Source organism: Megascapheus bottae, chromosome 10 (assembly GCF_031878675.1).
Source record: "Megascapheus bottae isolate mThoBot1 chromosome 10, mThoBot2.hap1, whole genome shotgun sequence".
Lineage (NCBI taxonomy): Eukaryota > Metazoa > Chordata > Mammalia > Rodentia > Geomyidae > Megascapheus > Megascapheus bottae.
The window spans coordinates 64,156,822-64,179,138 of record NC_143518.1 but is presented as its reverse complement, the minus strand read 5'-3'; the positions used below and the strand labels follow the sequence as shown (position 1 = coordinate 64,179,138).

Below are 22,317 nucleotides of genomic sequence, written 5' to 3'. Positions count from 1 at the left end.
TCATGAACTTCTACCACTAGGCCAAATTCCCTACCCTGTCTTTAAGCTTTGATCCAAGATTTCTTTTCCTAAGAATCTATCTCAAGAGACACGCTGATATATACAGAGGTATGTGTGGGGAATTCCTTATAATATTATGTTTTCTTTTTTGCAATAGCAGAAAACCTATCATCCATGTGCATTAATAAGAACTTGGTTAAGCTGGGCACTGGTGGCTCACACCTGTAATTCTAACCACTCAGGAGGCCGAGATGTAAGAATCATAATTCAAAGGCCAGCCTGAGCAGGGAAGTCTTAAGATACCTTATTGATCAGAGCTGAGACCCAAAGAGTGACTGTGCAGAGACAAGATATGTCTATAACTAGGGAGGAGGAAACATGCAAAACTACATTTTCAAGACAGGAATAGTGCCACATGTCCCTGAAACCACTGTCATGTGTAGTCATTTGGGGAGAGGACTTGGTCTGTAGGTGCACTCACAACTATGAGTGATTAGTGAAACCAAGCAAGCAAGCAAGCAGACTTAGAATGGGTGAAATCTGGAGGCACCACTGGGTTTTCAATACCACTGTTTCAGAGATTACTGAAAGCACTCAGTGTCAATGTTTTGTTCTGGATGCCTGCTCAGTGAGCACTGTCAGCTATAAGTTTAGGGTCAACAGCGGATTGCACTGAAAGTATATGCAGCAGTTTAAAAAGGAGCATGGAGAATGGAAGGGAGAAAAGGCAGTTGAAAAGCAGAGCATCTGGAGGTGTGGCTCAAATAGTAGGTAGAGTACCTACTTAGCAAATATAAGGCCATGAAAACAACTCCCCCTGCCCCCCTCCTAAAACAATAAAAACAACAACAACAACTAAAAACCTCAGTGATTCAGTATGGAAAGAAAAAGAATTTTCTTTTTTTTTTTTTTTTTTTGCCAGTCCTGGGCTTGAGCTCAGTGCCTGAGCCCTGTCCTTGGGCTTTCTCAAGGCTAGAGCTCTAGCACTTGAGTCTCAGCACCACTTCCAGCTTTTTTCTATGTATGTGGTACTGAGGAATTGAACCCAGGTCTTCATGCATGCTAGACAAGCACTCTACCACTAGGCCAAACTCCCGGCCAGGAAAAAATTTTCTTTCCTTTGAGTTTCTATAGGTGCCAGGAGTTGGGTTTATTTTTCTCATTGCAAAATCAGTACATCATATTACAATCATAACTTCAAAATGATCCACTACTTCCTGGAAGGTATTTATCGAAGAGGAAATCTGTCTGCCTACCTACTCACTCAAGGTTGGTACCACTTAAACCACACCTCCAGTACCAGCTTTTTGCTGGTTAATGAGAGTTTTTTGGATTTATGTCAGACCCTTGTCAAGCTTGTTTTTCTGTGTAGCTAAGATTATAGGCATTAGTCACTAGTGTACTCAGCAGAAACAAAAGTGTGTTGTTTTGTTTTTTTGGTTGGTTGTGGGATTTGAACTCTGGGCTGGGCACTGTCCCTGAGCTCTTCAGCTCAACCTCTTTGAGCCACAGCTCCATTTCTGGTTTTCTGGTGGCAGGAAATGAGTCTCATGGACTTTTCTGCCTGGGCTGGCTTTGAACCGTGATCCTTGAGCTACCAGTGCCAGGCAGAACAAAAGATTTTATAGAAAAATATTTTTGTATAAGCATGTTAGAATCACGTATAATACTAGAAAACCAAAATCGTGAGTTTTCAGAAAAATTCAAAATGGGTTTCTATAGGTTACTTGTCCCTTTTATCTTGACTGTTTCTCTTTGAATAAATGATAGCCTAGCCAGGTGAGGTGGCTCATGCCTGTAATCCTAGCTACTCAGGAGGCCGAGATCTGAGGATCAAGATTCAATGTCAGCCCAGGCACAAAAGGGCTCGAGATTTTTATCTCCAATTAACCTCTAGAAAAGGAAGTGAGGCTTGGCTCAAGAGTAGGCTGGTAGCCTTGAGCTGAAGGGCTCAGGGACAACACCAAGGCCCAGGGGCAGGGCGGTAGCCTATTACTGAGCTCAGAGACAGCACACCAAGGCCAGAGGTTCAAGTCCCATGACCCCCCCCACCCCCACAAAAGATAAATGATAGCCTGTAAGCAATTGTCCCACTTTGTGGACAGCTGCATTGACTAAAGTGTGTACACCAGAAGAGGGGATCAGCTACTGTTGCAAACTAGGGCCACATTCCTGGTGATGTGGCTTCCTTACCACTAGGAACTTCAGACAACCACCAAGATTCAGGAGTGTAATTAGCTCCTGTATGGGAACACAGAAGTTGGGTTTTAGATGGTCCAACCAGAGAAGAGATCCTTTCTATTTTTCTGGGGTTACTGGAGTTTGGACTAGCACTTACCTACGGTTTCTCATATACCTTGGTTTAACAGATTAATAATAAGCCGTCACACTTGGATTTCTGAGACAAGGTCTTGCTAGCATTTTCCCCAAGCCAGCTATGAACAATGATCCTTTTAATCACTATATCCTTAGTAACTGAGATTAGGCTGAGCCACTGAGCCCAGCCAGAAGTAGTTCCTTCTTGGAGCCACCTGAAAGTACCCCAGACAGCTCAGTCAACAGTCATTTTCTATAGCTTAGCCTTCATTGAAGCGTGTCCTGTGTGCCACAATTCTTAGGTGGAAGGTCCCCCACAAAAGGTGGGAATTTCCATTTGACTGAACTGTGCTTAGGTAAAAACCATGGGTAGCAGATAATGTCAGGTTTTAGCTCACAAGTCAAGTTCAGGCAGTCAGAATCTCAACTCGAGACTCTAAGGAGTCCTAAGCTTTTCTTTGGCAGCAGTAAAGAACTGCAGGAACGGACATCTGATTTTGTGACACTTCACTAGCCACTAAAAAGTACTTTAACACTAATAGTATATTACTATCTAGAGATTGCTTCTTTTTATGTGGACTTTCTTTTTTTCAGAAGTTCCAACAGACAAAAAAAGACTGACCAAAAAAATTAAATAAGCCAGGCGGTGGTTCATGCCAGTAATCCTAGCTAATCAGGAGGCTGAGATTCGAAGATCTAGGTTCAAAGCCAGCTTGGGGCACTAAAGTCCATGAGACTTATCTCCAATTAATCTCTAGGAAATGGGAAGTGGGGCTGCAGCTCCAGGGTTGAGCTAAAGAGCTCAAGGACAATGCCCAGGCCCAGAGTTCAAGTTCCATGACCACCCGCCCCCCAAAAAATTTAAATTAAATCATCCTTTTGAGAGCTATGGAGTGAAATGTTTATAATTAAATGACCTAATACTTGTTTCAAAATAATTGGGGAATTTTTTTTTGACAGTCCTTGGGCTTGAACTCAAGACCTGAGCACTATCTTTGGGCTTTCTCAAGGATAGAACTCTACCACTTGAGCCACGGCACCACTTCCAGCTTTTTATATGTATGTGGTACCAAAGAATTGAATGCATGAGAGGCCAAACTCCTGGCCCTGGAGATTTCGCTTCTTAATTGAAATATATAAGCTATTATATGATCATCTATCCTTTTATACATTTTAAAATTTCCCATGAAAAGTACTAATTCAAAAAACCATTTAGGGCTGTGAGCACGGCCTAGTGGCAGAGTGCTTGCCTAGCAAGCATGAAGCCCTGGCTTCGAGTCCTTGGTACCACATACACTGAAAAATCTGTGGCTTAAGTGGTAGAGAGTTAGCCTCGAGAAAGCACAAAGACAGTACCCAGACCCTGAGCTCAAGCCCCAGGACTAGACCCCCCCCCACCAAAAAAAAGAAAGACCCGGGTTTAATTACTTGGTATCACATACATAGAAAAAAGCCAGAAATGGTACTGTGGCTCAAGTGGTAGAGCTCTAACCTTAAGAAAGTCCAAGGACAGTGCTTAGGCCTTGAGCTCAAGCCCATAACTGGCAAAAAAAAAAAAAAAAAAGGTAATTTAGATTAGACTAGTAGCATTTAGTAAAGGTAAAATAGTGACTTTTATTTTTGGGTTGGTTGTGGCTACCCTACCCTTGAGCTAAGTAAGCCCGACTTCCGATTTTCTAGAAGTGGAGAGTCTCAGGTCTTTTTGTTCCCAGGCTGGCTTTGAACCTTGATCCTCAGATCTCAGCCTCCTGAGTAGCTAGGATTACAGGCGTGAGCCATCAGCTCAAAATTAGCTTCTTACATCTTCATTATCTAGACTTCTAGTCTTGGTGTCACCACTAACAAGTTGGGTGAACTTGGCTAAATCACTTAACTTCTACATCTCATTTTAAAGCATAAAAACTGTGCCGTAGGGACCAGGAGTTTAACCTACTGGTAGAGTGCTTGCCTAGCATGCACAAAGACTCGGGTTCAATTCCTCGGTACCACATACATAGAAAAAAGTCAGAAGTGGTGCTGAGGCTCAAGTGGTAGAGCTCTAGCCTTGAGAAAGTCCAAAAACAGAGTTCAGGCCCTGAGCTCAAGACCAGGACTGGCAAAAAACAGAACAAACAAAACTGTGCCCCCAAAGGGCAGCTGACAGGCATGTATAATGTTCTTTAGGCCCCAAGTTTAAGATGGTTTCAGGATTAAAGCAGTAGTACTGGTGTTGTCAGTTTGAGGGAGAAAACAAATGAGAATTCAGAGTAGGCAGAGTCTAATAATCTGAATTCCCTATACCAACTTTCAAGACTTTTTTCCAATCAGAGTCTGTTCCCTTGTCTGAAATGGAGATACTAGACTAGATGCTGTCTATTACCTCTACCAAATTTCACATCTTATGAACCTTTAAATGCATTCTGTACAAATACCCTTTCTGGGGTTAAGGATGCCCAGCTCATTCCCTTCCTTCTCCCAGCTCCCAAGTGCTGGGACCACTGGTATAAGCCACAATATCTAGCATGGCATTTCCTTTGTGAAAGTGGAAGTTTTAGTTTTGTTCTGGTTTGGATCTCAAGTGTGTCCCAAATGCCCTTATGTTAAAAGGCTTGGTAAATTCCAGTCTGTGATGCTACTGGAAAGTGAGGCTTCATGGAAGGAAGTAGGGATACTGGGAACAGGCCCTTGAAAGGAATATTAGAATCTTAGGGTCCCCCCACCCCTACTTCTCAGTACCATGAAATACACTGCTCTGCTTACTATCCACTTCCTGCTATGATATACTGTGATCCCAAATCAATGGCAGTCTACCAGTCTACCACAAACAAATTTCCAGGGAGGTGAAATCCACTTAAGATGTCTTTCTCGAGGTATTTGCAGAACCATAGAATGCTGACTAACATGATGAACAGAATTACTTAAAGCTCTGCTAACTCTAAAAAACTGTAAGCTTTAGAAAGGTAACAATACTGTAGCTTGTACAACATGGCTAATCAGGAAAAAAAAAGAATCAAGATTGAATGTAGTAGGACAGTACATATATAAGATAAAAAGTTATCAGAGCCGGTAGGGGAAGGGGTGCTGTGGCTCACCCCAGTAATCCTAGCTACTCAGGAGGCTGAGATCTGAGGATCAAGGTTCAAAGCCAGCCCGAGCACAAAAGGACCTGAGACTCTTATCTCCAATGAACCACCCAGAAAAGGGAGTAGGGCTTGGCTCTAGGGCAGGAAGTTAGCCTTGAGCTGAAGAGCTCAACGACAGAGCCCAGGCCAAGCTCAAGCCCCATGACCCACAAAACAGTTATCAGAAGAACATTTAGGATAAAATGAAACTTACCTCTGATAAAGCTGAAGAAAAATGATTACAGTTTTTATGCATTAAATGATAGGCATTGCCTTTATATTCTTTTCCCAGTTCTTCTACAATTTTTTCTATATCATCTTCTAGGAAATCAGTGCTCCCTAAAACAACAGCTTCTCTTAAAAAAACAAAAAGAAAAAGAAGAAAGAAGAAAAATAACGAAGTTGTGTGAGTTTCAGATATATTTAAATACATGCTTATTTTCAGGAACATTATATAATGGATGTAACATCACAGCTAATGCAATAAGACTAAAGGTAAATGAGACTTAACATGATCCATACTAAAAATATTTCTGTCAGCAAAGGGCTTGCCATATTGTTACATAGTTATATCCTACTGTGCTATAGTAAGATGAATATGGAACTTGACAATATTTAAAGTATTAAAAAAAATCAAAAAACAACACAAAAAACACCCACTTAAAAATAAAACCCAGGATATGCAAGACATTGTTGAATAAAAAGCATAATTTCAGTCAGATACAATTTATACATTAAAGACAGCTGAAAATAACAGAAAGAGCATTTTGTCAAGAGGCCCAGCATAGAGAGAAGCTTGAGGAAGACTCAGGACAAGTCACTGCACTGTAGTATATACACAGCTCAATTCAAACTAAGAGTTTTGAATGTTATAGTTGTGAGCCCTATGGTGAATTTCTGTCTTATAACTTCATTAACTAGTTTTCATTTGGCAAGTTAACTATTAAAGGACTAGATATTTCTTCTTGAAACCAAAATTCTAAATATTACTTAACATTTACATCTTCCACTTCTGCTTAAAACTCTTAGGGCTTCAGAAAGCACTCAGAGCCACAGATTTTAGCTGTATTATTGCATGTAGTATCTTTATCTTAGTAACAGTTTCCAACCCCCCCCAAAATTATAAAGTGTTCTGAATTAAGTGGGAGAAATGAGAAGGTTAAGTCATATCAAACTTTCTCTCCTTACTTCCCAAATAGGAGACTAAAGGGAGATTAGGTATACAAATTTTCAGAGGCAGAAATGGACCTACACAATGACAAAAATATTGAAAAAATAGAAATACGTAAATTCTGAATAAAAGCAATAGATTTAAGACAGTTTATTTGACTGACTTGCTTTTTTACAAACAAATAAATTTAAATAACAAATAAAGTGCCAGCAACTAGAAAAAAAAACATTTTAACTTTTTAAAGATTTTGATCTACAGAATGAATTCTGTATGCCTGTGAAACAAGCTTTGGCACCTAAGGCAAATGTAATAAAAATTATCCTCCCTACTTACTTAAATTTAAATGTTTCTCCTAGTTCAGAAGCATTTCCTGGGGAAATTTCAAATATTCCAGAAAAAGAGTAAGGATGGCCACCATAAGCAAATTCTGAAAAGAGAAAACTCATGATTTTTAGTATATAGCACATAAAATTTAACCAGAATATGCTGAATAAGGCTTTAACAAATGATGAAGATAATGATAAATATTTTTCAGTTTATAAAATGCTTTCACAAACATCTCATTTAGCTATTACTAGTAGAGAACGATTGGATAAAAACTTTGAATCTCTTAATAATGAAAGATACTTCACAGTAAAGACTGTTATGTATATTCAGAGCATGCTGACAAGAAGTGAGCAAATCAAAAGTGGAGTCTCTGTATAGCTGTTACGCCAATCTAAGTGGGCAGCTCAGGGATTTTCACTTTACTGAAGAACGCAAACTGTCTAATGGTACTGAATGTTCCTGACTTTTCTCTTTGTAGTGCTGGGGATGGAATCCAGGGCCTTTGACATGAAAGGTAAGCACTGGAGCCACCAAGCTACATGCTCAGTCCTGGAAGCTCCTGATTTATGTTGGAATAAGAGTACAACACTGTGGCTATTAAATCCAAAGAGTACAAGAGCGAGGACTCAATAACTGCATACCCAAAGCTATGGACATGGTAATGGAAATACAAACATAACTATATAGACATAAAAACCTCTGACTCTATAGACATAATGTTTTATTTCATAAATTAATATGTTTCTATGACATACAAACCCTTGGCCTAATTGTGATTAAGTTCTAAATACTAAGTCCCAGTGATTGTAAATAGATTCCCTCCTTGAACACTTGTATGTTAAACTTGTCATTTAAAATATGATTAAAAATCAACGTTAATAAATTCTTTAAAAAAACAAAAGAGTCCAACACTGGATGAAGCATAATATGACCTTGTAGGAAAGAAAAGAAAAGGAGCACAACATTGGAGCTCGGTGTGGTGGCTCACACCTGTAATCCTAGCTACTCAGGAAGGTGAGATCTGAGGATCAAGGTTCAAAGTCAGCCCAGGCACAAAGAGACCTGAGGCACTCTCTCCCCTCCCCTCTCTCCCTCTCTCTCTTTCTGTCTGTCTGTCTCTCTCTCTCTCTGTCTCTCCCTCCCTCCCTCCCTCCCTGCCTCCCTCTCTCTCTCTGTCTCTCTCTCTCTCTCTCTTTTACGCCAGTCCTAGGGCTTGAACTCAGGGCCTGAGCTAGTGTTCTACCACTTGAGCCACAGCACCACTTCTGGTTTTTTCTATGTATTTGGTACATTGGAATTGAACCCGGGTCTTTGTGCATGCTAGGCAAGCACTCTATCACTAGGCCAAACTCCTGGCCAGATCTGAGATTCTTATCTCCAATTAACCTCTAGAAAGGGGGAAGTGGGACTTGGCTCACGGGTAGGGGCAGTAGCCTTGAGCTGAAGAGCTCAAGGACAGCGCCCAGGCCCAGGCCCAGTTCAAGCCTCATGACCCACAAAAACAAAAAACAAAACAAACAAAAGAATGTCAGCTGTAGCTGGGTACTGGTGGCTCACAACAGTAATCATAGCTTCTCAGAAGGCTGAGATCTGAGGATCACAGTTCAAAGCTAGTCCAGGCATGAAAGCCAATGAGACTCTCATCTTAACCACCAGAAAACTCAAAGCTTTGAACTAAAGAGCTCAGGGACAGTGCCCAGGTCCAGAGTTCAAGCCCCATGACTGACCAAAAAGAAAAAAAGGGAAAAAAAAAAAAAAGAAAAGAAAAGAAAAAAAGCCAGCTGTAAGTGAAAAGCTTGAGGGCTCAAGTTCAAGCCTTGAGATCAGCACAACAAACAAATGACAAAATGTACCAATTATTCATTTTCAAGAATGTATTTGGTCTTAGTTCTGTTAAGTTTAGATGTATATGTATTGAGTTATATTTCTAATTATTCCTAAATCATTTTAGGAAAGGAATCAGTGACTAGGAAGACGATTGATATATTAGAACACATGTGTTCTGTTAAATATTAGCAGTGTATAGCTCTGGAGGACATCCCTACTTATATGCGTGAGGCCTTGGATTATGTCCCTAGCAACCCCTCTCCCAAGACAGCAATAATTATTATAGTAACACACTTAAATGTGTTACTTTTCTGCTTTTCTTTAAACCAGATAATGTTGAAGCCAGGGTAATGGCACACTCTATAATCCCAGCTCCTTGGGAAGTCAAAGGCAGATTATAATGTTTGATGCTAGCGTGGGCAAAAGTCAGCAAAACAAAATGCCTGGGGAATAGCTCAAATGACATATAGAGTACTTGCCCAGCATACATGAGGCCCTAGGTTTAATCCCTAATACCAAAAAAAGAAAGAAAAGAAAAAAGCTAACACTGGTGTACATAGTCTTCAGAGCTGACTCTGAGTCAACTACAATAATACATTCTTATCAGTTATAAAGACTGCCCCAGTCATGCAAACAATAAAAACATTTCTGAGCTGGATGAAGTGGCTCAAGCCTATATAATCCTTTGCTACTTTGCAGAGATCAAGGGACTGGGACTCAGGACCAGCTCAAGCAAAAAGAAGATTGCAAGACTCCATCTTAACAGCTAGGCAAGGTGGTGGGTGTGCATCTGTTATCCCAGCTACAGGGAGAGCACAATGCCTGGGCACAGTGGCATGTGCCTGCTACTCCCAGCAACACAGGAATTACAAGTAGGAAGATCACAGCCCAGAGCAGCCTAAGTATAAAGCAGGACCTTACCTTGAAATAAACAAAAGGGGCTGGCTGGAGGCATGGCTCATGTTAGAGTGCCTGTCTAGCAAGCTCAAAGCCTTAAAATCAATCCCCAGTATTCCCCCCGCCCCCGCCACACACACACACACACACACACACACACACACACGAAGATATTTTTGCTGTGAGGTAAGGTTTTTGTTTTTGTTTTGGTGGAGCTTGCCTGGGCTCTGTCCCTGAGCTTTTCAGCTCAAGGTTACTGCCCTACATCTGGGCCTGGGCATTGTCCCTGAGCTCTTTAGCTTAAGGCTACCGCATGACCCTTGAGCCAAGCCCCACTTCCTGTTTTCTAGAGGTAAAGTCTCAGGTCCTTTAATGCTCAGGCTGGCTTTGAACCTTGATCCTCAGACCTCAGCCTCTAGAGTAGCTAGGATTATAGATGTGAGCCATCCTGCCTGGATGGTTTTTTTTCCCAGTCCTGGGGCTTGAATGCAGGGCCTGAGCACTGCCCTTGGGCTTTCTCAAGGCTAGTGCTCTACCACTTGAGCTACAGCCCCACTTTCAGCTTTTTTTATGTATATAATACCAAGGAATAGAGAAGCCAGGTCTTCATGTATGCTTGATAAGCACTCTCACCACTAGACCAAACTCCTGGCCCGTGGGCTAAGTTTTTGATTCCAATTTACACGCTAGCATAACCTCAATGAACCAGGTAATGTGATCTGCCAAGGCAGACAGTTACTGGTTGTAACAGGAGCAGGAGCAGATGATTTTGCACCAACAAGGAGAACAGATAAAGGAAGAGGCTAATGAAAACTCAGTTGTTCCTTTCATATTTACCATAATAAAAGGTGACACAAGAAAAATGAATGGAAAGGGCTGCTACCTTAATAACAAAGTCCATGTTTTTTAAAGCAAAATGCTAGGTGAAATTAAAGGCAAGATTTTCTTAGTGATATTTTTAAGACTTTAGACCTATGTGTATGGGTCTGCACATGGGTCTAAAAGCCTACTTTATTTCTGAAATTCCCTCAGGAAATTGGAGTTTCAAGTTTCACATTCTCTAGCATTAGTTCTTTTCCAACCAAAAATATTTCTGTTACGCCATTTTTCAAAGTTTGAAGTTTTTTTTAGAAACTTCCAAATATGAGAAAACTAATCAGAGGTCCAGAGTTTGGCCTAGTAGTAGAGTGCTTGCCTAGCATGCACAAAGACCTGGGTTCAATTCCTGGGTACCACATACATACAAAAAGCCGGGAGTGGTATTGTGGTTCAAGTGTAGAGTTCTAGCCTTGAGAAGGCCCAAGGACAGTGCCCAGGCCCTGAGTTCAAGCCCCAGGACTGGGGGGGGAGGGGGAATAAAAGTATTTAGGATAAGGTAATTAAATGAATATATACTCTGCATTTTTAGTATGTTCTCAAACTCATTCTATGTTGGTTATTTTTCCAAAACACAGTATAAACAAATAATTCCTTTCTAAAATAATATATTGCTTGCAAAAAAATAAAGGAAAAAAAGACCTACAATTATGATTCTCAATTGCTTTAAAAAACAAAATCTTCAGATGTACACATTCTGGACACCTACCTCTGCCATATACTTCAATTCCTGAATGAAAAACTCCAATCCCAATAGATGAGGTGTATTCGTTCATCCAATACTAAGGAAAAAGAAAAAAACAAGGACTCAGAATAGCCATTCATCTACAAATCAACTTCACGAAACATGAAGTCTCTATGTCCATTCTTGTTATTTTCTCGTACAACTCTGAAACTCAGACTCAGACACAGACACATAGACACTCACACACACGCCTGCTTTCTTACTATCCTAAGCTTTTTCTTTCTGGTATATGAAAGCAGGGATATTTTTCTTTTCAATGAAGATTTAAAATAACCTCATTCGGCCTGAAGTTTGAAATTATAATGTAAAGGAATAAGTAACATGAAGAACAGGAACAGAGAGGAAAGAAGACTGAATTGGGAGAGTATGCTAGGAAGGTACAAAGCCAGAGCAGGGATAAGGAGTCAAGGACTAGAGGTTTAAACCTAGAGGTAAAAGAGTTATAGAAGTTTATTAAACAAGTACCTAAGTAACAACACTTCTATAGCGCTAGAAACCTATTAGATTTCTTCTGTATCAGAGGGTAGGTAATCTGTAATTAATCACCATTTTGTAGGTCTAAGTTCAGTCAGGCAAAGAGCATGGGTGTTAAACTTATTGTAGCTAAGCACAGTGGATCACTCCTTTAAGCCTAGTTACTCTGGAGGCTGAGGTCTGAGGATCTTGGTTCAAAGCCAACCTGGGCACTAAAGAACAAAGAATATGAGGCTCTTATCTCTAATTAATCAATAAAAAACGGGAAGTAGAGCTACGGCTGAAGGGATAGGGCAGTAACCTTGAGCTGAAGAGCTTACAGACAACTCCACAAAAACAAAAACAAAAACAAAATACTACTGTAAGGATGGGTGAGAATGATGTCTATTCATGTGGTCACAAGGTAAGTAATCCCCTTCTCCCAATTTCCCCAAAGGCTAAAAGATACACTTGTAATGGAAAAATATGGTCAATATCACTTTACCCAAATGAAACTATTACCAATCTTGGATAAAGTGTGACCAAACATAAAGTCTATAACATTTCCTTTGTCAGTTTTCTTGTCAAGTGAGTTAAACAGAACATAATCACAAGGGAAAAAATATCAGTGAAGCCTGGATCTATTGGTACATTCACAAGAAAAGCAGGCTGGTTCTTCTTCTTCTTCTTTTTTTTTTTTTTTGGCCAGTCCTGGGGCTGAGGTCTGTCCTTGGGCTTTCTCAAGGTTAGCGCTCTACTATTTGGGCCACAGCACCATTTCCGGCTTTTTCTGTGTATGTGGTACTGAGGAATTGAACTCATGCCTAGGCATGCCTAGGCGAGCACTCTATCACTAGTCCAAACTTCCAGCCAGGTTGGTTCTTTAGGCTGGACATACATCTGTTACTCCAACTACAATAAGAAGCATAAGTAGGAGAAAGGCTTGCGAAAAGAGAGATCATATCTCAAAAATAATCGGAGCAAAGAGGCTGGTGAAAGGCTCAAGTGGTAGAGCACTTGCAAAGCAAATATGAAGCCTCATGTTCAAACCCCCAGAACCATCAATAACAACAGCAGTAGCAACACCAACAAAAACAAACCACCTCTCCCAAACAAAACTTGTAACTCAAAAGAGCTTTTAAAGAGAAAAACTATGCACAAGAGAAAAACAGCCCAGGACCAGATGGCTTCACGGGGAATCCCACCAAATTAAGACTCTAAACCAATTCTTCAAACTCGATGATGTTTATGATGATGTTATGATGATGGTGATGTACATAGTTATAATTGTCATCCCTTCCCTTACTCTCTCTGTTTTCCCCTCCTGTCCCTGCCCACAAGCTGCATAGTTCATTTGCAACATTGTGTCTAATGATCCTAAAAAGGATTCTGAAGAGCAAGCAGTGAGCCCTTGGGACATGCGCTTAGAGATCAGCCTGGTTACTATCTTTGCACAGTTCTTTCTGGATGTGACAACATGGGTAACTCCAACTTCCATGTCTTCAGAGGATGGACTAGTGAACTGCACTAAAACTCACAACTTTTAAGAAACACATAAAACAATGGCTTATAAAACAATTTACAAAACCAAAGCTCTGAAGGGAGCAGTTGCTTCAACCATGCAGTAATTTTTTAATGGCAGATCACTTCTCCTTGAGTAAGGAAAGCCAGAACCAGAACCACTTGAAGAAGCATCAGAGAAGAATCCAGTGGGCAAGAATGATTTTTTTTTTTTTGCCAGTCCTGGGCCTTGAACTCAGGACCTAAGCACTGTCCTTGGGCTTTCTCATCACTTCTGGCTCTTTTCTATGTATGTGGTACCGAGGAATTGAACCCCTGTCTTGGTTCTTGCTAGGCCAGCACTCTACCACTATGCCAAACTCCCGGCTCAATGATGGTGTTTTGATGAGCTGAAATAATGTTGAAGTTCTGTTAAAATTCAAAACCATGTCAAGCCTTTTGAACAGGGTTACCCTTCAATCAGATACTGTAAGAAGGAAAGGGTACCTTAGTCAAGACCCTGCTCTTGTGTTGCAGCCTGCAGTTCATGACACCCCTCCCCGCCCCACACAATCATATCCAAATTGACAGCCTTTGCCATTCCTCCAGTTTCTCAGCTTGAGTGGAGATAAACAGTCTTTCTTTATCCAAACTTCCTTATGAAACTTGCTCAGCACAGGTTGTTCCACCCAATTCCAGAGGTCTGTTCTCTGCAAGGGTTTACTATCCAAAAAGGAAAATGTACTTTCTGTTGGAGGCAGAGATGAGATGAGACCCCTTGTGGCTGATAGCAACCTTCCACTTCAGATATAAGCAGCAGGAATCTAAACAGTCCTCAGAGGTAGAATTGCAAGCATACATTCTTCAGCTGTGGCCTTCTGTTGTCTCTCCTATGGACACAAGCACCCCCAGGTATGACTGCTTCTTGTCAACCCAGGTTCAGAATGGAAATCATTTACTTAGACTTACCATAAGGAAAAGGTACCTTTTTATCCTAGGAATTTTTTTTTAAATGGTGGCTCATTGGGCTTGAACTCCCTGGGTGATGTCACTGAGCTCTTCAGCTCAAGGCTATCATCCTACCCTGGGCCTGGGCATTGTCCCTGAGCTCCAGACTACCACCCTACCTGTGAGCCAAGCCTCAAGCCCCACTTCCCCTTTTCTAGGGCTTAATTGGAGATAAGAGTCTTAGGTCTTTTTGTGCCCAACTGACTTTGAACCTTGATCCTCAGATCTCAGCCCCAGAGTAGTTAGGATTACAGGCAGTGAGCCACTGTGCCTGCCTTATCCTAGGAATTTGAGACCTAGAGAAGTAAAGGTAAAAAGATTTTTTTTTTTTTTTTTTTTGCCAGTCCAGGGCTGAGCACTGTCCTCGAGCTTTCTCAAGGCTGGTACTCTACCACTTGAGCCATAGCGCCACTTCTGGCTTTTTCTGAGTATATGGTACTGGGGAACTGAACCCAGAGCTTTGAGCATGCCAGGCAAGCACTCCACCACTAGGTCATACTCCTGGCCCCAACAGATTTTTAAAGTTAGTCAAAATATGATTTCTGGTCTTGAATGTTTACTATGGACAGAATAGAGATGAGCAACCAAGGTACATAGTTAAATTGACTCTGGTACTTAAAAATTCTATTGGTGAATCAGGTGAAGTACCATGTCAAACAATAAGAGTAATAATCACCACTTCCATTCACACTGACAGGTACACACTACCCAGGACCCCTCTGTCTTTAAAGCCTGTGATGTCATTTGAAACAGACCAGGCCTCTCTCACAGACACATGACCCACAAAAAAAAAAAAGAAAGAAAGAAAGAAAGAGAGAGAGAGAGAGACAGAGAGACAGAGAAGGGGGGAGAGAGAAGCCAGAGCCAAGCTGGGCATGGTGGCTCATGCCTGTAATCCTACTCAGGAGGCTGAGAGATCTAGGGAGATCTGAGGTTCGTGGATCAAAACCAGCCCCAAGTGGGGAGTTTAGTCTAGTGGTAGAGTGCTTGCCTAGCATGCACGAGGACCTGGGCTCAATTCTTCAGTATCACATACATAGAAAAAAGCTAGAAGTGGTGCTGTGGCTCAAGTGGTAGAGTTCTAGCCTTGAGAAAGCCCAGGGACAGTGCCCAGGCCCTGAATTCAAGGCCCAGGACTGGGGGGAAAAAAAAAACCAGCCCCAGCAGTAAAGTCCATGAGACTCTTATCTCCAATTAACCACTAGAGAACAGGAAGTGGCGCTGTGGCTCAAGGGGTAGGGAGGTAAGTCTTGAGGTGAAGAGTTCAGGGACAACACCCAGGCCCAGAGTTCAAGTCCCACAACTGACCAAAAAAAAAAAAAAAAAAAGCCAGAGCCACTGGATTTAGGATTGCTCCTAAAAAGTATGGTACCCAGGGCTGGGAGTTTGGCCTAGTGGTAGAGTGCTTGCCTAGGATGCATGAAGACCTGGGTTTGATTCCTTGGTAACACATAGCCAGAAGTGGTGCTGTGGCTCAAGTGGTAGAGCTCTAGCCTTGAAAAAGCTTAAGGACAGTGCCCAGTCCTGAGTTCAAGCCACAGGACTGGCCAAAAAAAGGGAAGGGAATGGCATTCATTAATTTGAGCAATACTGACCTTGCCTGTTACCTGTGAAAACTGAAGAGAGGAAGAATGTGCAAATGAGGCATTATGGATTCGCTTGCTGCTAGGATTCTGTCTAAAAATATATTCTACCACCTCTAGGAATTCTGAGACAGAAGGGGGATAAAGCCAGCCACATATCCAGCCTAATACTATTGAGCAATCACCAACTGTCAGATGTTATAGTGAATGACATCGTTAGCTCTCTACTGTCAAGAAGTAGCTCAGAGACATTCTTTATGACTTTTCTCACTAAAACTTCTCTACGTAGATAACCACTGCTATGACCTTAGTTAGCTTTATAGGTTAGTCTGTTCTGTTTTCAAACCTTTTTTGTGGTGCTGGGAATTAAATCTAGGGCCTTGAACATGCTAAAGGAATGCAATCGTACAAGAAAGGAAGGAAGGAAGGAAGGAAGGAAGGAAGGAAGGAAGGAAGGAAGGAAGGAAGGAAGGGCGGGTGGGCTGTCCAACTTATTCTATGAGGACAATGCTAACCTAAACAATGGAAGCGTAAGAAACTATACATCAACATATCTTACAAATACAAATTTTTAAAAATTTCAATCACTTGGGCCGGGACCATAGCCTAGTGTTAGAATGCTTGCCTAGCATGTATGAAACCCTAGGTTCAATTCCTTGATACCACACATACAGAAAAAGCCAGAAGTGGTCTTGTGGCTCAAGTAGCAGAGTGCTAGCCCTAAGCAAAAAGTATCCAAGGCCCAGGACTAGCAAAAAAAAAAAAAATCAACACATATCAAAAGACAGAATAGCATTTAACAAAAATCCACATCTCTCAAGTACTAGAGCACTAGCCAAGAGCAAAAAAATCAGCTCAGGAACAGTGCCCAGATCCAGAGATCAGACCCCAGGAATGGCAAAACAATGACAAAATCAACAAAGAAATATCCACAATCTAGGGCTGGGAGTTTGGCCTAGTGGTAAAATGCTTGCCTAGTATGCACGAAGACCCAGGTTCGATTCCTCGGTACCACACACATAGAAAAAAGCTGGAAGTGGTGCTGAGGCTCAAGTGGAAGAACTCTAGCCTTGAGAAAACCCAAGGACAATGCTCAGCCTTGAGTTCAAGCCCCACAACTGGCAAAAAAAAAAAAAAAAGAAATAAGCACAGTCTGATAAAGAATATCTAATGAAAACCTCTACATCTAATGTCATATATCATACTGAATGCTTTTCCTTTCAAATGGGGAATATGTGGGGCCAGGAGTTTGGCCTAGTGGTAGAGTGCTTGCCTAGGATGCACAAAGACCTGGGTTGGATTCCTCAGTACCACATACATAGAAGAAGGCTGGAAGTGGTGCTGAGGCTCAAGTGGTAGAGCTCCAGCCTTGAGAAAGTCCAAGGACAGGGCTCAGTCTGTGAGACTCTTATCTAGAACTAACCACCAGAAAACTGGAAGTGGCACTGTAGCTCAAGGGGTAGAGAGGAAGCTTTGAGGTGAAGAACTCAGGGACAGCACCCAGGCCCAGAGTTCAAGACCCATGACCAAAAAACAAAACAAGGGCCCGGAGTTTGGCCTAGTGGTAGAGTGCTTGCCTAGCATGCCTGAAGACCCAGGTTCAATTCCTTGGTAACACATACATAGAAAAAAGCCAGAAGTGGTGCTGAGGCTCAAGTGGTAGAGCTCTAGCCTTGAGAAAGTCCAAGGACAGTGCTCAGGCCCTGAGCTCAAGCCCAGGACTGGGGGGGGGGGGGGGAACAACTCGGGAATATAATTAATAAATACATGACTTATATATGAAAAGAATTGAATGGAAAAACATTCCATGTTCATGAACTACAAAACTTATATTGTTAAGTTGGTAATATTCTCTTGCCCCTCAAATGCACTGAAAATTCACTGTACTCATCAACTGTCTTTTTGCAGATATTGACAAATCTTTAAATTTGGGTGGGAATTCAAGAGTCAGAACATCCAAAATAATCAGAAAAGGCTAGAAATATTCCACTTCCTTATTTCAAATCTTAGCAAAAGAATTCAGCAGTGATGACAGCATGTTACTGGTATAACACTGTTTAGTTGGAGGTTAGAAGAGTCTTCAACAAATGGAACTGGGACAACTGGACACATGAATACAAATGAGTGAAGCTGGGCTCCTACCTCACAAAATACACAAAACTATTTATTCAAATTTGATCAAAAGAAAGCCAACCAATTTGGAAAAAATCTTTACTAGCAATATAACAAATAAAGACCTAATATTCTATATATACAAGGAACTCAAGAAACTAATTACTAAATGGGCAAGGGAATTCAGAAGAGACTTCTCAAAAGAGGTAAAAACGGCAAATAAACACATAAAGGAAATTCAAATCAAAATAATCCTGAGATGCCATTTACCTTAGTTAGATTGGCCAACACGTTGAATTCTAACAACAAATGCAAGCAGGAATGTGGGGGAAAATGAACCCTACTGCACTGCTGGTGGGAATGTAAACTAGTACAACCACTCTGGAAAGCAATCCAAAGATTCCCCCAAAAAACAAAGCATAGACCTTCCCTACAACCCAGCCATACCATTCCTGGGCATCTACCCTAAGCATCTTGAGCCAGGATATGGTAAGGACACCTGCACAGCCATGTTCATTGCTGCACCATTCACAACAGCCAAGATACAGAAACAACTCAGACGCCTCACAACAGATGAATGGATCAAAAAAATCTGGTACTTCGCTGGGAGCAGTGGCTCATGCCTGTAATCCTAGCTACTCAGGAGGCTGAGATCTGAGGATCAAGGTTCAAGCCCCGGGGACAAAAGGACCCAGGGCAGTAACCTTGAACTGCAGAGCTCAGGGACAATGCCCAGGCCCAGGGGTAGGGTGGTAGCCTTGAGCTGCAGAGCTCAGAGACAGTGCTTAGGCCGAAGCCCCATGACCGGCCCTTCCCCCCAAAAAAATCTGGTACCTATATACAATGGAATTTTTTTTTTGGTCAGTTGTGGGACTTGAACTCTGGGCCTGGGTGTCCCTGAGCTCTTCACCTCAAGGCTACCTCCTTACATCTTAAGCCATAACACCACTTCTGGTTTTCTGGTGGTTGGAGATAAGAATCTCACAGACTTTAGTGCCCAGGCTGGATTTGAACTGCGATCCTCAGATCTCAGCTTTCAGCTCTCAGCAGTCAGAGTAGCTAAGATTACAGGAGTGAGTTATCACGCCCAGCTTATACAATGGAATTTTACACAGCCATTAGAAAGAATAAAGTAAGTTCATTTGCAGAGAAATGGACGGAACTACAAATCATGTTAAGTGAGGTAAGCTAAAATCAGAGAGACAAATGGTGCTGTTCTCCTCATATGTATAAGTTAGAACTAAAATGTACTGAGATTAAGGGCCGGGAGTTTGGCCTAGTGGTAAGAGTGCTTGCCTAGCATGCACAAAGACCCGAGTTCAATTCTTTGGTACCACATACATAGAAAAAGCTGGAAGTGGTACTGTGGCTCAAGTGGCAGAATGCTAGCCTTGAGAAAAGCCCAAGGACAGTGCTCAGGCCCTGAGTTCAAGCCCCACAATTAGCAACTAAATAACTAAATAAAATGTACTGAGATAAGACAAATTACATGAAAAATTCTACATATTCACATACAGTGAGACCAAAAGAAGATATTCTTAGGAGAGGAATCACAAAGATCCAATGCAGAAGCAACACTTCACATGTATATAAAATAATATATATACTGAAATCAATTCCAAAGATATGGAAACAAAGGACTTTTGTCTTAATTTGGTTTTTCTTTTTTGATGACTCTGTATTCTTTATCTTATATATGGTGTATTCATATACACATCTGAGGAGAGTAGGGGGAGACACAGAATCAGAGGAAAAAGTGAAAAAGTACAACAGTGGAACACACGGGCTGCACTAGATATTGATCAAAGTGAATTATGCAACTCTTGGGTGCAGATGGGAGGGAGGGAATGAGAAAGAATGAAACAAAAGATGACACTATACAAAAGGATTTATGTAAAGGTAACTCTGCTGTATATCACCTCTAAAACAACAATAAAGGTTAAAAAAACAGATCAACTACCTAAACGTAGAAGCTTAAACTCTAAAATGCCTAGAAAACAAACATTTTCAAAGTTGGATTAAGCCTAAATCTGATATTTAAACACAAGCAACAACAACAATAACTAGGTAAATTTAATTGCAGCAAAATTTTAAACTTTTGTACTTAAAGAGACATTATCCAGGAAGTGATTTATAGCTAAAGTATACAAAGCACTCTTGGGACAAGATAACCACTAGAGAATGGAAAAATGATCTAAATAAGCATTTCTCCACAGAAGATAAATATACAGATCAAAACCACCATTAGCTATCACTTCACACATTCAAATGATTATAATAAGAAAGGCAGGCTAAAGTGTGGGTGGTTCATACCTATAACACTAGCTACTTGGGAGGCTGAGATTGGAGGATAAAGGCATAAAAGTTCACTCAACACTTTAACTTCAAATTAACCATCAAAAAGTACGAAGTTAAGATACAAGAGATAGAACCCCAATCTTAGTGCTGAGAGAATGCAAGGCCTCCAGTTCGAACCTCTGTACTAGCACAAAACAAAGCAAAAGAACAGACAATTAAAAAAAAGATGTGGAGAGACTGAACTTCTCATTATTACTTGTGGGAATATAGCATGCTTTGGGAAAGCTGAACAGTTACTAATGATTACACACAGAGTTGCCATATAACCTAGCAGTTATACTTCTAAGCATATACTCAAGAGGAATAAAGATATATAGCCACATAAAAATTGCAATTAATAATCAAAATGTGAAAACAAACTATTAGCCTACCAACTGAAGAATGGAAAAACAAAAGAGGTACAACGTATTTCTCAATAAAAAGGAATGAAGCTAATTGAAGCATTTTCTCATATAAATGTAACTTGAAAACATTGCTAGATGGAAGAAGCCAATCTGAAAATCATCCTATTGTATGATTCTATCTATATGAAATGTCCCAAACAGGAACATTTATACAGGGAGAAAGGTTGCAGATGATTGATAAGTTTAGGGAGTATGAGAAGTAACTGTTAATGGGATAACTTTAGGGAATTTTTTGTGGAAGAAACTGTTTGTGGCCTCCTCTGCCAGGATCACTAACATGGGCCACATTCATGTGTGCGAGGTGATCACCACCATCGCCAGGTATGACATGTACCTGATGAAGTGGGTTCAGAGAGATCTGCTGTGGGGCATCTCTACCAAACTGCAGGGGAAGGGGAAAGAAAGGAGGGATAATTATGTCCTAGAGGTCTCAGCTCTGGATTTCGGCAGCCTCTCCTCCCTGCAGGTCATTCAGCCTACTGTTGGGATGAATTTCAAAATACTGTGTGGAACTGTTTAACCTACTGTGCTGTAATATTTCCAATAAATCAGGACACCAAAACAAAACAGCAGCAGCAACAATAACAAAAAACTGTTTGTTGGCTGGGCGCTGGTGGTTCATGCCTGTTCTCCTAGCTACTAAAGAGGCTGAGATCTGAGGATCACGGGGCAAAACCGGCCCAGGCAGGAAAGTCCACGAGTCTCATCATCTCCACTTAACCACCAGAAAACTGGAAGTGGCACTGTGGTTCAAAGTGGGTAGAGCACTAGCCTTGAGCTGAAGAATTCAGGGACAGCACCATGGCCCCCAAGTTCAAGTACTATGACTGATCCCATGCCCCCCCCCCAAAAGTTTATGGTAATGATGGCTCCATAACTCTATGAATGAACTAAAATTCACTGCACTGCACTGTTCATTTCAATGTAGCTAACTGTTAACAGGCTGGGTATCAGTGGCTCACTCCTGTATTTCTAGCCATTCAAGAGGCTGAGATCTCAGGATGGTGGTCCAAAGTCAGCCAAGGCAGGAAGGTCTGTGAAACTCATTTCCAAATAACTAGAAAAAAGGTAAAATTGTAGTTCCATTGGAAGTGAAGCTGTAGTTCAAATGGCAGAGTGCTAGCTTTGTGGAGAAAGGCTCAGGGACAGCATGCACACCCTGAGTTCAAGCCCAGGGAGACAGATAGACCTATAGACAGACAGATAGACAAACTGGAGATGTACAGTATATTAATTTTTAAAAAGCTGTTTAAAAACATTAGTATAGGGGGCCAGGAGTGTAGCCTAGTGATAGAATGCTCACCTAGCATGCACAAAGCCCTGGGTTCAATTCCTCTGTACCACATATACAGAAAAAGCCAGAAGTGGTACTGTGGCTCAAGTAGTAGAACACTAGCCCTTAAAAAAACTCAAGGATAGTGCCCAGGCCCTGAGCTCAAAACCCAGAACTGGCAAAAAAAAAAAAAAAAGTTTAGGAATTGGTGGCTCACCACCCTGTGTGACTTTTATCTCCAATTAATCACTCAAAAACTGGAAGTAGAAGGGCCAGGAGTTTGGCCCAGTGGTAGCGTGCTTGCCTAGCATGCACAAAGCCCTGGGTTCGATTCCTCGGTACCACATACATAGAAAAAAGCCAGAA

At 41.3% G+C, this 22,317-nt stretch overlaps 1 protein-coding gene across 2 annotated transcripts in view; it reads right to left on the bottom strand.

Annotated features, from left to right (window-relative positions):
- Desi2 (desumoylating isopeptidase 2) overlaps positions 1 to 22,317 on the bottom strand; it is a 46,483-nt gene that overhangs the window by 5,384 nt on the left and 18,782 nt on the right. For both annotated transcript variants that reach the window (XR_016536900.1, XM_090341523.1), the window contains exons 2-4: positions 11,225 to 11,297; positions 6,922 to 7,015; positions 5,632 to 5,773 (exon numbers count right to left, since the gene is read on the bottom strand). Coding sequence is in view for 1 of the 2 variants with exons in the window: in XM_090341523.1 (XP_090197649.1) it covers positions 5,632 to 5,773; positions 6,922 to 7,015; positions 11,225 to 11,297 (309 nt within the window). In the remaining variant the exon portion in view is untranslated. The remainder of the gene's footprint in view (positions 1 to 5,631; positions 5,774 to 6,921; positions 7,016 to 11,224; positions 11,298 to 22,317) is intronic.